Source organism: Propithecus coquereli, unplaced genomic scaffold, assembly GCF_000956105.1.
Source record: "Propithecus coquereli isolate 6110/MARCELLA unplaced genomic scaffold, Pcoq_1.0 Scaffold63, whole genome shotgun sequence".
NCBI lineage: Eukaryota > Metazoa > Chordata > Mammalia > Primates > Indriidae > Propithecus > Propithecus coquereli.
The window spans coordinates 8076496-8092252 of NW_012152285.1; the positions used below are offsets into that span (position 1 = coordinate 8076496).

Sequence of the window (15757 nt, forward strand, 5' to 3'; positions counted from 1 at the left end):
TCAGGCTGGTCTCGAACTCCTGAGCTCAAACAATCCTCCCGCCTCGGCCTCCCAGAGAGCTAGGATTACAGGCGTGAGCCACCGCGCCCGGCCATCCAGTTTTAATGTGTATTTTAAAAAGTACTACAACATTTTAAGAGATCAGAAATAATAAATATTTTTAAACTGCTATTTTAATTTTCCTCTGTGCAGTTAGAGCTTTAATGGTATTTGTATCCTGAGAAAGATGAGTAGACTAAGAACATTAATTTTAATTCCCACGATATAAAGGCATAGCCACTGAGAATACAGAAACAGAAAGACCAATAATCATTATTGTACCAAGCAAAAACAACAAAAAGAATGTCAGGTACGTAATTTTTCTGATACTTTATGATGTATTTCTATGTTTGTTTATTTCTTTGTTTTTTGGTTTGGTTGTTTATTTTAAACAGGGGAAAGTTGCCCAGACAGCTTGTATGTCAGCCTGCCAGCATCTGTCAACATCCTTAATGCGGATGCTACTGGACAGTGAGTTAAAACAAATAAGTATGGGAGCTGTTCAGCAGTTTAACTTAGATGTCATACAATGTGAACGTAAGTACCATATTGGTTACATCTCCATGCATTTCTAGGAATCTATGTTTAAATTATATGAAAAAAAATTGTATATGGTAGGATAGTTTGGAAAGGAGGGAGGAGGCTTGATTCCAGCTAAACTTTCATCAGCCTTAGGAATAAGGCTAACTTCCTTCCAGGAAGAGAAAAAATATCTCAGCTTCACATTTAGGGCCTCTAAAGAGAGGCACTGAAGTGGCAGTCCAGATTGGGATAATTAAAAAGATGACTCGTTTTTCCCATTATCCCTTCCTTTGGTCCTTTTTGCCTTCTTGCCAGGACTTTCCTAATGTTGGTCATAAATGAATGAAATGATTGTAAGTTTGGCATTTTTACTTTCCCTGTAAGTAATTTTTTAGATACTTGCTTGAAAAATAATCTTAGGACCCTATATTCCAAAGAAGCTTCTGAAATTTTGTTTCTCTTTCCCAAAGATTTCTCAGGCCTTTACCATTGCCATTGTTTCTCACTTTGTTTAGGTAACAAGGTTAGCAGATTCCATAATCTAATGTTGACGTTAGTCAATTAGCTTAAAAACTAATTGGATATGTTATTTGGTTATTGGCCTTGTTAGACATGCTTCTGGATATGGGTTTTATTAACCTTTAAATTATTGCTCTTTAAGTGCAGGACATGAGTATACATGAGCAATTTTTAAGCAGTGTTTTCAAATGAATGGTACACTGATTAAACCATGAAAATCCCTGGTTGACAATTCAGTCAGGCACAGCCATTGATAAATTGAAAATCAGTGGGGCACAAGGATTATAAAATATTTGTCTGCAGAAAAATTTGCAATAACATATTCTTTGTGAAAGACATTAAAAAATGTCAGCAGCATGCCACTGAAGCAAGAGTAATGCATTTTTTTCAATAAATATCAAATATTTGTGTGCCCACTGCATATAAAGCATTCTGCTAGGAAAAACATAATATTAAAGACAATAATTATGTAAGCCTTTGAACAAGGTCAGTTGTCTGTTATATACACAACAAAACCCAAAGTTTTTAAAAACCTATCCATTTATTTTTTAAAAAGAGAAATGTTTATTTAGAAAACAAAAGAAAAATAGTTTTTTACCAAGGAAGAGAAAGATTAATTTTCTGTTCCTAGAAAGCATTTATAATTTTCTCTAATTAGAAAACCCTTATTGTTTTTCTTTCTCAAAATAAAGCTATGATTTATAAAATATTTATTTCATATTTATAAAAATATTTATCCCCCAAAAAACTTTCTTTTATAAGTTTTTAAGCCCAAAGTAATTGTTGTCACCATTCTACAAATAGTTTGAATCTGATTTATTGAGGTTCTTTAAAAGTTGTCTTGTGATATCATTCCAACGTGGCATTGCTCATATCAATATCTTACATAAATATTGCTTGAGGTATTTTGTATTATAGTAGTCCCCCGTTATCTGCAGTTTCATTTTCCATGGTTTCAGCTACCTACATTATAGTACAGTAAGACGTGTGTGTGTGTGTGTGTGTGTGTGTGTGTGAAAGAGAGAGAGAGAGAGACCACATTAACATAACTTTTATTACAGTATATTGTTATAATTGTTCTATTATATTATTGGTTATTGTCAATCTCTTACTGTGCCTAATTTTTTTTTTTTGAGACAATCTCGCTCTGTCACCCTTTGTAGAGTACAGTGGCATCATCATAGCTCACTGCAGCCTCAGACTCCTGGGCTCAAGTGATCCTCCTGCCTCAGCCTCCAGAGTAGCTAGGACTACAGGCACACACCACCACGCCCAGCTAATTTTTTTTCTATTTTTAGTAGAGATGGGCTCTTGTTCTTGCTCAGGCTGGTCTTGAGCTCCTGTGCTCAAGCAGTCCTCCTGCCTTGGCCTCTCAGAGTGCTAGGATTGCAGGTGTGAGCCACCATGGCCGGCCTTTCCCGGCCTTTGACTAATTTATAAGTAAAACTTTATCATAAGTATGTATGTATAGAAAAAACATAGTTTATATAGGGTTCATTACTGTCCGCAGTTTCAGGGATCCACTGAGGTCTTGGAACATATCCCCTGCATGTAAGGGGGGACTATTGTATAACATCCTTAGTTTGGCTTCAAAATGTTATCATTTGATTGTGTCTTCTAAATTAGATTTATTCCTCAAAGATGGAAATTACTATTTGATTAGGCAATTTCAGGTGTCTAAATATTCTCTACATCTCTTACCTCTCCGTAAAGGGCTAGCATAATGATACTTAGAGAAAGGCTTATACACCCCAAAATATTCGCCTCACTATCCCGCCATAGGACGGTTTTCACTTTTAGTTACTCCTTTGGACAGAATTATGGAAGGCTCTTTTTAAAAGCTGATATTTTCTTAGAAAACTGATCTCCAAAAGACCAAGAATGGCCTTGAGTATGAGGTTATGACTCAGTTAAGGAAATCTGGGATTAAGTGCAAGAGGGATAAACCCTAGCCTGATGGGGGCTAAAGTTCTGACACTATAGGTATGGAAAGGAGGACACCAGAACTCAAAGACAAACCATAGAAGATGACTCAGCTTCCTTTAAGATTTTGCCTATGATTGGCTATGCTCCTTAATACTTAAGTATTACCTTAATCATTACTTTTTAATACAGTATCGTACGTTCAGTACTCACTGAACAAAAGAAATTGATTATATTTTTCATGTTTATTACACTACCTCTGGTGTTAAATGTTCTTTTCCGAAAGGCATCTTTTTTACTTTAAGTAGTATAGTATAGACAATGAAGAAGTCTTTCACAGTCTTCATGGTGCAAAGGAACTATCCAGCCATCAACTCATGACTTTCAGTGATTGATACATAAATCATTTAAAAATAATACTTAGCTTTCTCCAATGAATATGTTAAGAGAATTTTAAAGATAAGTTTTCATCCTATTTTAAGGAATTTTTTGGTTTTTTTTAAATCTGGAAGGAAGTAGTTTTTTAAAATATAGAATTTATTTTCAGTATTAATGTAGTATGTATGCTTTCTACATATTGGAACAGGGAAAGCAGAAGAAAGGGAGACAGGAAGAAGAATTTGGCTAGGTAGAAGGAAGGCTAGAACGCATGGTAAATGTGTGAAGAAAAGGGATCCAGATACCATGGGAATCGACTGGGACATGAAGAAGAAAATAAGTAGGTAGTTCAGATGAAGAATCCTAGAAGCTGAAAGATCATCGCATTTCTCTACCCACCTGGTAATAACACACATGTGCTCACACCCCCGTCTGCCGTAAAATCCTCTCTAAAATAACCCTGCCAAGTAGTGGTCCAGCCATTCCTTGAACATTCAGTTTGGGAGACTAGAAAATGCATTTTCATACAACACATCACTCTATCAATCTGTTACATTGAGCTGAAACCACTTTCTCTCCAAATTCCTCTTAATGGACCACTTCTATCTTAGGACTAGAGTCACCACTAGTCTATATTGTGTCTTTGTGCAAATTAGAAAAGGTGTTCACACTAAAAGGAAAAAGTCCTCCAGAGCTCCCCTTTATATGGATTATAGAAAGCTTACCCTTTTTCCAGAGCCCCTACCAAGGCACACAGTTGGTCAAGTGAAATGTAACCTGGATCTCAGCTCTCCCGTCCCCCTTCTCCTTAGCTGGGTATTCATGTATAGGAAGCAGCCTAACAACTATATCTGAGCTACACAGAAAAAACCAAATCCTCATTCACAAGCCAATTATATGAAAACTGCTATTCTATTCTGCTCAATCTTCTAAAGGCCAGATAGCAACTGTTCCTCTTACTGTTCTCACATGATATGGTTTTAGATTCAAAGATCTTTGAACAAACTGGCTTGATTATCTTCTGTTTAATGTCTGATACCCAAAATTAAACACAGAGATACCCAGGTGTTGGGAACCAGAATAATGTGTAGCTGGACTGTCAAATACATTGTTCCATGTTCTATACTTTATTAGTAAAGCCTAAAATGTTATTACCTTTTTTGGCAGCCAGAGTATACTCCCCAGTCATAAAAGCTACAGAGTTCTAAAGTCTCTATATCTTTCTTGTGCCCAGCCTGGGAAGTATATTTTAAAAACAAATTTACACCAGGCTGGGCGAGGTGGCTCACACTTGTAATCCTAGCACTTTGGGAGCTGAGGTGGGAGGATCACTTGAGGCCAGGAGTTTGAGACCAGCCTGTGCAACATAGCAAGACCCCAGTCTCTACAAAAAATTTTAAAAAGTAAGCTGGGTGTGGTGGCATATGCCTGTAGTCCCACCTACTTGGGAGGCTGAGGTGGGAAGATTGCTTGAATCCAGGAGTTCGACGTTACAATGAGCTATGATTGCGCCACTGCACCCCAGCCTGAGCAACAGAGTGAGACATGTCTCTAAAAAAAAAAAAGTTAATATCATCTATAGATTTGTAATCATTCTTTCTACATGTTTAATGAGGTCATTAGCAGAATGTTGAACAAAACATCATCAAAACGTGGTCCCCAGATAAGCAGCCATAACATCACCTGGGAACTTGTTAGAAAAGCAAATTCTTGGGCTCCACCTGCTGAATTGGGATCTCTGGGGGTGGGGCTCAGCAATTTGTTTGAATAGTCCCTCCGGGTGCTTCTATTGTATAATAAAGTTTGAGAACCTGCTGCATTACTTCGACCTCTCTTTCGTATCAACTGAGATCCATTATTCAGAATCTTATGGGTGTCTTAACATTTCTTAGCCAGTTACTCATCCCCTACTTGGATCTAACTCATGGTTTGACATTTTGCTCAAAGTTATGAACAACTTCATCAGATGCCTTGCTAGTTTATAGAGTTAATAACGACCATGGAATTGTCTTCTTCTACCAGTCTACTTACCTTTTCAAAGAAGAAAATGACACTACTCTGATCCTTCTTAAACCTGTATTGACTCATGGTAATCAACTTTCTCTTCAAGTCTCTCAGAAGCCATTACCTAATAGTCTGTGATTGGTTCTTGAGATTAACATAAAATCCTACTAGTTGTGGTATGCTGGCAAGAGATCCAGAGTCCAAGGAAGTCAGGTAGCAGGGATCAGGAACTCAGACTGGAAACTATGAACCGCCAGACATTCTGGGCAACTCAGGAAAGCACTTAAGCCATAGAATTTAAACAATAGGAGGTGAGTGTCTAATAAGATTGAAATATAAGCACCAAGAATGGCCTTGATTCTGAGTTAGATTTTCCTTTAATTTGGCGTATTCAGAAAGCAAAATGTTTATTTTTCCATCCTTGTTACTTTGTGAAAAACATTATGCATATATTTCCTAGGCTTCGAAATGTCAATGCTCAGGAAGAAATAAATAGCACATCTAGATGTGGTAGGGAAGGTGGAAAGTTGGAGATAATTTAGTTGGTGACAAATTGTTATATACCATTATTCAGCCATGTGCTTCTAGTTTTTATTTGTTTTATTTTTTGATGATGAAGAAGAATTAAGGCTGGGTGTGGTGGCTCATGCCTATAATCCTAGCATTTGGGGAGGCTGAGGCAGGAGGATCACTTGAGGCCAGGAGTTCGAGACTAGCCTGGCCAATGGTGAAACCCTCTCTCTACAAAAAATTTAAAAATTAGCTGAGTGTGGTGGTTTGTGCCTGTCATCCCCGCTACTTGGAAGGCTGAGGCAGGAGGATCCCTTGAGCCCAGGAGTTCAAGGCTGCAGCAAGCTATCATTGTGCCACTGCACTGTAGCCTGGGTAATAGAGCGAGACCTTGTCTCAAAAAAAAAAAAGAAAGAAAGAATAAAAAAAAAGAATTAGCACTGATCCATCTACATGCTACTTATTTTTTCAAGCAATTTGTTGGTGTTCTTTTCCCTAGTATTACTTGTGACCAGGGACATGCATAAACTGTGGGGTAAACTAGCTTGAACTAAAATTTCAGACTGTAATTATGAAACAGATTTTTTTTCTATGTTAAGTCAACTGATTTGTAGGAAGATTTGTTTATTCAAATGATTAATGAGAACCTATTGTATATTATATACTGAAAATTGTTAAATTCTATAAAAGTATATAGTACTTTGAGGAAATATAAGAAGCAGTCTTCAGATACAGAGTTGTATAGCTTGAGAGTACTAGGTAGGATCTACACATGAATGTAGAGGATACTTTTGGTTAACTAGTGTGACCACATGGTTAGAGAGAGTCAGGAAGATATCCAGGAATGCATACTTGGGAATTGCAAATATAGCTCCCTGTGAAAGCTGCATTGGACCTTTGATCTTATTACAGATTTTGTGTAAGTTCAAGATAAATTTCTTCTAAATTGAAGGAGCATTTGCCAACCTTGGTATGAGAATGATGTTCTAAATCTGTATATGTACTTTGTTTTATATTTATTAAATACTTGTTATATATTGGGCCCCAATATAGATACCTTGCAAATGTAACTGTACAGAAGAAAAGATCACTATGTCCTCTTAAGTTCTTTCAAAGGTGTCAGAAATCTTTCATATTACTAACAAAATACAGAATATTTCCAAAGCACCAGGCAATCAGAAGGATGCTGTTCCATATTTTAAGTATCCAGAATTGGTCTAGAATGTACTTTTTCATGCATTCTACACAAATATCTAAATTAGGTTATCAGCTTCTAAGAGTTTAACATCTTAAATCCATAGGTATTAGAAAAGGCATTAGAAAAGCTCCAGAATAAGGAGTGCTGGCACCTGTGTCATTGATGAGTTGTTGAGAAATAGGTAAGTCTCTAGCTGTGAAGGCCTTTGTCTTTCTTCGTTTTGGATAGAGGCTTAACCCACCTCAAGAATAAATGAAAGAAAGAAAGAGAGAGAAAAGAAAGAAAAGGAAAGAAAAAAGAGAAAGAGAGAAAAGAAAGAAAGAGAAATAGAGAAAGAGAGAAAAGAAAGAAAAAGGAAGGAAGGAAAGAAAGAAGAAAGAAAGAAAGAAAGAAAGAAAAGGGAGGGAGGGAAGGAAGGAGGAAAGGAAGGAAGGAAAAGAAAGAAAGAGGAAGGAAGGAAAGAAGAAAAGAAAGAGAGAAAAGGAAGGAAGAAAGGAAAAGAAAGAGGAAGGAAGGAAAGAAAAGAAAAGAGAGAGAAAGAAGGAAGAAAGGAAGGAAGAAAAGGAAGGAAGAAAGGAAGGAAGGAAAGAAAGAGGAAGGAAGGAAAAGAAAAGAGAAAGAGGAAGGGAGGAAGGAAAGAAAAGGAAGGAAGGAAGGAAGAAGAAAGAAAAAGAAGGAAAGAAAGGAAGAGGGAAGGAAGGAAGAAGAAAAGAAAGAGAAAGAAAAGGAAGGAAGGAAAGGAAGGAAGAAAGCAAGGAGGGAGGGAGGAAGGAAGGAAGGAAAGAAAGGAAAGGAAGGAAAGAAAGATGAAGCCTACTTACAGACTTTTTTTTGTGGCCATGATCTGAGAGCTTCTAATTCCAGCCTTGAATGAAAAAGGCCTATGCCCCAAAATAAAAGGATTAAGAGAAAATCATGTGGATGGCATGAGAAGAATATTTCATTGTATTTTTTTTAAGTAAACTGAAAGCTGTTATACTGTTCTGATATCTGAATTTGTTCCTGGTTTAATGGCATCTAAGCTATCTGATTGAGGATACTTGGCCCATGTTAAATTCCAAGAAGGGGAGAGGACTAGATACTACTTTATATAAAAGTGGGGTGATTAATATAGAGGGGCAGTTGGTCCTAGAGGCTTGCATCTCACTACTGCTAACCACATGCAACAGAAAATAAATCTAAAAGCCCTACCTGGACTTAAGTTCTTCTTTACCACCAGAAAAACCGCTAGATGGTGCTCTTAGTCACACCTTCTAATGACACATCTGGTCCACACAGGATACATTCTTTGCCTATCCAAAATTTGAGTTCTGACTAGCTACTTCAAATCTTCAGATCTAGATAGAAATGGAATTGTAAGAAATATCTTCAATATCCAGAGTATTGGTATTAATAATCATTTATTTAGTTATAAAATTATTCCATTTTATATGTACCTGCCTTGTCATCTGCAAGCAAGGTCTTGAGACTTTAGCCTAGTCTCCTCACCCTCCCTTTCAATCTTTTATCAAGCTTTCAGTCTATTCACTCTTAAGACTCCATGGATACTCTTTCTTCCCTTTCAGCTTCCCCTGTGGCAATTCTACCTATCCTTTGTAGATGTTTTCTATATTGACATTGTAAGCAATCCACATTCTTCCTTACCTTTTAGTCTTACGGTCTACGTAGGACAAGATTTTTCAAGGACTTCATTTCCTCTGAGTTTAATTTCAGGGTAGATTTTGTATTTTCCCATGTCAAGATAAATACTTATGGCCTGACTTCTTGGCAATCTTCCTTCCCACTGGTACCAAACCCTGTGCATCTTGTGTAGATCCTGAGGGCATGAAGGACCTGTTTTCCTACTTTAAAAAAAATTTTTTATATATACACAAATAACTCAATGTTTTTGCCTGCGGATATTCTTTATTCTCTTAAAACTTCATAGATTGCCAATTTGGAAGATACTGTTTTGTGATCACAACTTACACAGCTTGCATTATTTTTTGTTCTCAGTATCATCTAAATTGATTCAGACTGGTCTTCTTCCCAGTTAGGCTGATACAGCAGAGTCTTACCCTGTTGTTATTAACAGACCTTCCCAATGAGATCAGACACCTCCTTCTTTAATCTTTTTTTTAGAGTATTTTAAAACTTGGAATCATGTATTATTATTAAATTCTGTATTATAGCAGAAAATAAGAAGAAATGACTCTTAGTGAAGTCATTTTATTTTTGGAAAGGAAATAGTCGAATTGGAGGCATTAAGAAAAAACACAAAGATTTAGAATAGCCTTCTTTAAAAAAAACGTTATAAAGCCTGGAAATTACTTTAAAATATCTTATTGGAGGAGTAGGATCAAAGTGTGTTTTTTAAAAAATATCCATAAAGGCATGGCTAAATGACAAAGACAAAGATATTATAATAGGGAAGTGGGCACTTTTTTTAAAATTAAAAGATATCCCAAGGGAAGAGAATAAGGAAACCCTAAAATATGACAAATCATATACAAAATGAGAATGTGGATGAGCCAAGAAGGACTTTGAAGACAGTTTACTTCAAGAGATTCCAAAAATTAGTCACCAATTCTTTAAAAATTTCAAAGGTTGAAATCTGTCTCAAGAATTATTGGGACCACTGGACAATATTAGTAGAAATGAATTATTTGTATTTCTATTTATTTATTTAACATATGTTTGTTGAATATTTCCTATTCAGGAGGCATTGGGATATAGTAAGGTAAAAGAAATCTCCACTTCCCAGGAGGTTCTTGTTTAGTGGAAGAATGTACAATGTCATTTTTGTTGAGGAAAGCATTAGAAATATTCTCAGCCACTCTTAATTATTTTGATATAAATACACTAAGAATGCACAGAATGATCTAGATTTGTACTGTTCAGTAGCCACATATGGCTATTAAGTTTAAATTAAAATAATAAAAATTCTGTTTAGCATAGATAATAAAACATTTTCATTATTGCAGAAACTTCTATTGGACAGCACCATTTTAGATCTAATTGACAAGCTAGATAATATATCAATTATCAGTATTGGATGACATTTCCTTAGAATTTATTTATTATTTGTTCATTTTTTCTTCATTCACTTAAGAAACTTTCACTGAATACTCAATTACATGTCTATTCAGGCATTGTGCTAGGTAATAAGGATATAGAAATGAAAGTACACTTTTTACCCTCAGGGAGTTCATGGTCTGGTGAGAAGTCCCAGACAGGTAAGGAATTATAAGGCGGTAAAATGAGTACTATAGTCAGGCTATGCACAGGAAGTTGAAATGAGAGCACAGAGGAGGGACCTAATCCAGTCTGCAGGGATGAAGTCTTCCCAGGGTAGATAATGATTGAATTGAAGGGTAAGTAAGAGTTAATCCAGATGGAAAAGAAGAAGAGGAAGGATGCTCCAGGCAGAAGGATCAAAGGCGCCATGGAAAGAGACTGTTATATGCAAGGAACTACAGGTAGTTTGGTGTGGAAAGAGTTTAAGGTGCCCCTAGGGAAGTGGTAAAAGATGATACTAGAGAGGTAGGCAAAGGCCAGATTATAGAGGACTTTAGTCTTGTTTTATTGTAAGGTGACGAGAAACCATTGAAGGATGTTAAACTGTGAAATGGCACAAATTACATTTACATCTTACATAAATCATACTGGGAGAAGTGGATGGAAGGTTGCACACAAGAAGCAGGAAGACCAGATAGGAATGTGTTTTAGTAATCCAAGCAAGAAATGATGATAGTTTAAACTAAGGTAGGGACGGATGCAGACTCAAGATGTTTTGGAAAGTAGAAACGACAGGATTGACTGCATTTGAGTTTTAAAGAAATGAAGGGGAAAAATAGGAAGCTGTTAATCAAATTGAATAGCTTATAATTACAAATGTCCTCTGTGCCAGATAATTATCAGATCGCTAAATTGCCTCCTATCCCTAAAAAATATTTGAGAAAAAGCCCTGAGAGTTACAATCTAGTGAATTTCACTTCTTTATTGGTTAGGTTCTTGTGAGAGGTGGTATAAAAGATGAGAGGTTGAATACTTAATCACATTCTGGATTGAATGCCAAGAGACCTGAATTAACTGTGATCCTGGGCGAGTCATTTCACTTTTAATTTTTCCACCCTGTAAGATGAAGGACTGAATAACTTTTACACTGAGTCTTCAGGGGACTGTTGGTGGTATTTCAAAGAGTATGTATCTTCTAGTTGCAAGATTTTATGATCCATCACTTGCATGTCCTGTTTTATTAAAATAAATTATTGTAATGCTCAGAGCAGATAGTGTGTGAGATAGTGCTTTGTAAATTATAAAGTGCTATTTAATATATAAATTTATGGTACTGTTATAATTTTGGCACTGAGCTCTTTGGTTTACTGCCAAGCCTATGGGGCTTAATTTGTGGTATCTTAAATAAGAACCAGGGGAGAAGAAAAATGACAGGTTATTTTTAATAAATAAAAATTCTGGGAGATTAAGTAGATAACAACTATAAGTATAATTGAAATTGAGCTGATTTTTATGCCTGATAAAGTGAGTCTCCCAGCATTATAGGAAGTCTTTATTTACAAGTCTATGTGTATATGTACACAATGATAATAGAAGATAAGCTAACAAATATAGCCTTGGTTGGAAAACACTAGGGATTCGTGATAAACTGTTACTTAGAGACAGTAGCCTGAGACTGTGGCCAAAAAAGCCAACAAAAATGTTGACTTGTCTTAAGAAAAGTACTTTTAAAAATTAGCCTTACTTTTAACAGGCTATTACAGGTTTACTCATCATTGTTCGATTAAGATCTGATGGTACTAGAGAAACATAACTCAGTTATCTAGGACATGGCAGAAGGTGATGGAGATGCCACTGTATGAAAGTGTACCAATTTCATTGAATGAAAAGACAGTGATAATGAGTAAATTGCAAATACTTAGAAGTGTGACTAGATTTATTCACTAAATCTTGGTTTTCTGGAAAGAGGAGGCCTGAGAATGATAAGTTTAGTCAACTATCTAGTGACTATAACTACTTAGTACCTAGCAGAGAACCAAGAAGTAAGGGGGGAAAATGGTGCATCTCTGAGTAACCCAAAGGTTACTCATGCTCAAAGGTATACATAAAACTCATAACCTTACAAGTAGTGAGAGAAGCCCTTGCATAGGCTATATTTGCTCTTACTTTAAACACAATTCTAGAAATTGATTAGCTGATTTACCAGCTCAAGAAAATTAAAGATAACATTAATAAGAGAGATGAGGGAGAGAACAGGGAGTAAGAATATATGTTAAAACTACTAGAGGGAAGGCAGAAAAATTAGAAAAGCAAGACACAAGAACTCAAATAGCACAGTATTCTGAGCTTTTTAACATAACAGAAAACAGCTCTTAATACTATAACAGTCCCTGAGCATTTTACTGTATTGTGTAGAACAAAAAGTATTCTTTTTTTTATTTTAATAGATTTAGGGAGTACAAGTTGACTTTCATATTATGTATATATTGTATAGTGATGAAGTCTAGGCGTGTAGTGTACCCATCACTGGAATAGTGTACATTGTACTCCATAGGTAATTTTTCATCGCTCACCTCTTCCCACCCTCCCCCTTTTGAGTCTCCAGTGTCCATTATATACTCGGTGTGTCCCTGTGTAGCCATAGTTTAGCTCCCACTTAAAAGTGAGAACGTGCAGCAAGAACAAAAAGTATTCTTAATGGTGACCCAGAGAATTATTTAAAATGTAAATAATAATTAGTATACTCAAAAAATAAAAAACAAGGGAAGTATATGACAATATTTTAGAATTCCATAAAATGCTTAGGATTAAAATTTTTTGATGCTTAAAGCAAAAATTAATACCAGCAACAATAAAAACTTAGTTTGAATTCCTCATTCCCCAAAGATACCAGATAAATTAAGCTATGCTAGGTTTTTATATATCTTTTAAATTGTTGATTTTGAGTGTTTCTAAACTGTATTTCACACAGAATATGCCCAACTTAAGAATTACTTTTGTTATTCTAAGAACTATATTGGCCAAAAAGTTAAATAGCTTCTAAAATACTAGCTGGGATAAATTCACAAATGAAAAATCTATAACATTCTCTAAAGAAAATTAGAATATTAATGGGGTGGGAGAATAATTACAGGTGTTCTTATCAGAGAAGCTTTCATGTAAAACGATAGGGTCTTTTTTTATGAGCCAAGTATTTTATCTTCAAAATAACTAGTATTGGAATTGCCCCAAATTTAACCAAACAGGCTACGTTAGTAGTATTAAAATCATTAAAGCACAAAAATTTAATGAAAAATCTTTTGAAAATTTAAAAAAATCTTGTCTTAAGGTGTCTTTTAGTTGAGACATGATTCCGTTATGGGAAAAAATTATGAAAAGGCATGAACACACATTCCTGCATCGTCCTGATTTTGCTATTTAAAACATTTTACCTGTTGTCTACATGTAAAGCTGACTTCTTACCTTGGTGTCTGCTATTAGCTAGAGGTGGGATTTTTATAGAGCATATTCTGTAACAAAACAGATGTTTTGAAATATGTTGACAGCCGTGAAATTGGTAGAGTTTCAAAATGCTTCTGTAATTTTTCACCTAAGGCTAAAAAGAGTGAGAAAACTTTACTTGATTGAAGTATATTACTACTCTTAAACTTTATGTAGGATAACTCTTCTAAATTTATTGTGATTAAAGATTACATTGATTAAATGGCAGATTAGAAATTTTAAATTATTAAAGTTTTTGTGGTAAGGGTGTGGAGAACATTCTCAGCAGTGGAAATCAAAGATTATAAATAATCTTCATTTGAAATGGTTATATGTAAATGTTATAATACTTTAGTAATAAGTAGAAATTAATTCAGCAGTAAAACTCCTATATATTTTGCAATCTTGTTTTTATTCTTTTTTTTTTTAAATAGTGTTTGCCAGCTCTGAGCCTGTGCCAGGATTCCAGGGAGATACCCTGCAGCTAGCATTCATTGACCTCAGACAAGTAAGATGTAATAATGTACTTTTCATTTATTGCCTTCCACCTCTTGCCTTTTTTTTTAATGCTACAGGATGCCAATTTGCCTTGAAACAACCTATCTTTAGAAAAATGCTTCCTTAATAACTATGTATTTAATACTTCTCTCTGAATCTAGAATACATTCAGTGTCTCAACTTTATGGAGCATTCTCATCGGTGAATATTTAATGTACCTACTAAGCATGTGACCATATAATAACTTTGTACTTGAGTGACACTTGAAGTTTATTTCTTAATAATTTCATTGTCATATATCAAAATCAGTGGTATTAACATTAATGTGAGGACCCAACTTAAATGCAAATTGTTACAACCTAGAAAGTAACCCCTTGCTTAAAATGCTTTGTCAATAGTAAAGAATGCTATTCTCATAAATTTTCCGTATGGCTACAGAAAGAAGGATAAAATTAGTTTTAAAAAGGTAATGATATATTTACATAATTCTTTTCTGGTCACAGTACTCTAAGTCTAGTAACGTGATAATTTTTAAAATCTAGTCATCTTACTACTCTTTGATATCTCTACTCTGATATTTTCTTTATTTTCCTCCTTTTTCCATCTCCTCATATTTTTTCTTTTTGCTCCTTTCTTCCTCTTTCCTCCTCCTCTTTTTTCTTTTTTGTTCTTAATCCTGGGATTAAGGAGCTTAATAAAGCAGGGGAGTCACAAGGGTGTGGAGGAGGGGAGGATCCAACTTAGAGGGCTGGGGAGTGCTAGAATTGACAGTAGGAGTGACTGCTGCCCTTGGCAAAAAGAACCCTATGGAGATTGAAATAAAACAAAGCTGAGATGATATCAGTGTATTAATGGTGCCCATTCCCCCTAGGGGATGAACATGAGGCTTCACCATTGGTATGAGCAGACTTTACCATAAAGATGTTTGGAGCAGGACCAATTTGAGCAATTTAGGGAACTCTGATTTCAGTAAATATTTGAAATATTAGAGCTATTTTTGCTCTAATTCCAAACCAGTGTTCAGTAAATACCTATCATCTATATATTTATTATTTAGAGAGGAGAGATATGGTTGAAATAGATACAAAACTAACATAAGAGATAGTTTCATCCTTATGAAGCTTAAAATCCTTTAGAAAAGCAAAATAACCATGAACTGGTTAGGAATCCTTATAGTACAATGAGTATGTGGAAATAAGTGGTATGTCTTCAAATCAGGTTTAGAAGGAAACTGAAAAAGCCATTCCTGTCCTTAAAGCATTGAACATAAAAAATATGTTCATATTTACTTCAGTTTGCAATTAGTGCTCAGGTATTATGCCAAACAAGGAACACTTACGGGTGACCTAGATCTATAGATGATTAGCCTTGCTGAGTTGGGGAATATAGTAGAAAATGAAGAAGGTGGTCTTTATTAGGTCTTTGGACAGTTGAAAAAACTGAGTCTCCTCTTTGTTAAAGAGTAAAGGTTTTTGCTTTTTGAAATCTTTAAATTATCACTGGCTAAATAAATGACTATTATTTTATAGTGACCTGTGATCCTATTTTGATCAAGTGTTTTAAAACCTTTGATATTTGACATACTTTCCAAAATCAAATTTCAAATGCTAAAATTCAGTGGTTTTGACTTAAAACTTTTGGATTCCAAAAAGGACCCCTGGAAGTTCAAGAGAGACATATTAAATTAGA

General features: G+C 35.2%; 1 protein-coding gene across 3 annotated transcripts in view; it reads left to right on the forward strand.

Moving 5' to 3' along the window:
* The window catches only part of EXOC6 (exocyst complex component 6), a 212063-nt gene that overhangs the window by 157971 nt on the left and 38335 nt on the right, over positions 1–15757 (forward strand). For all 3 annotated transcript variants that reach the window (XM_012659725.1, XM_012659724.1, XM_012659727.1), the window contains 2 exons: positions 435–576; positions 14005–14078. In XM_012659725.1, coding sequence (XP_012515179.1) covers positions 435–576; positions 14005–14078 — 216 coding nt within the window. The remainder of the gene's footprint in view (positions 1–434; positions 577–14004; positions 14079–15757) is intronic.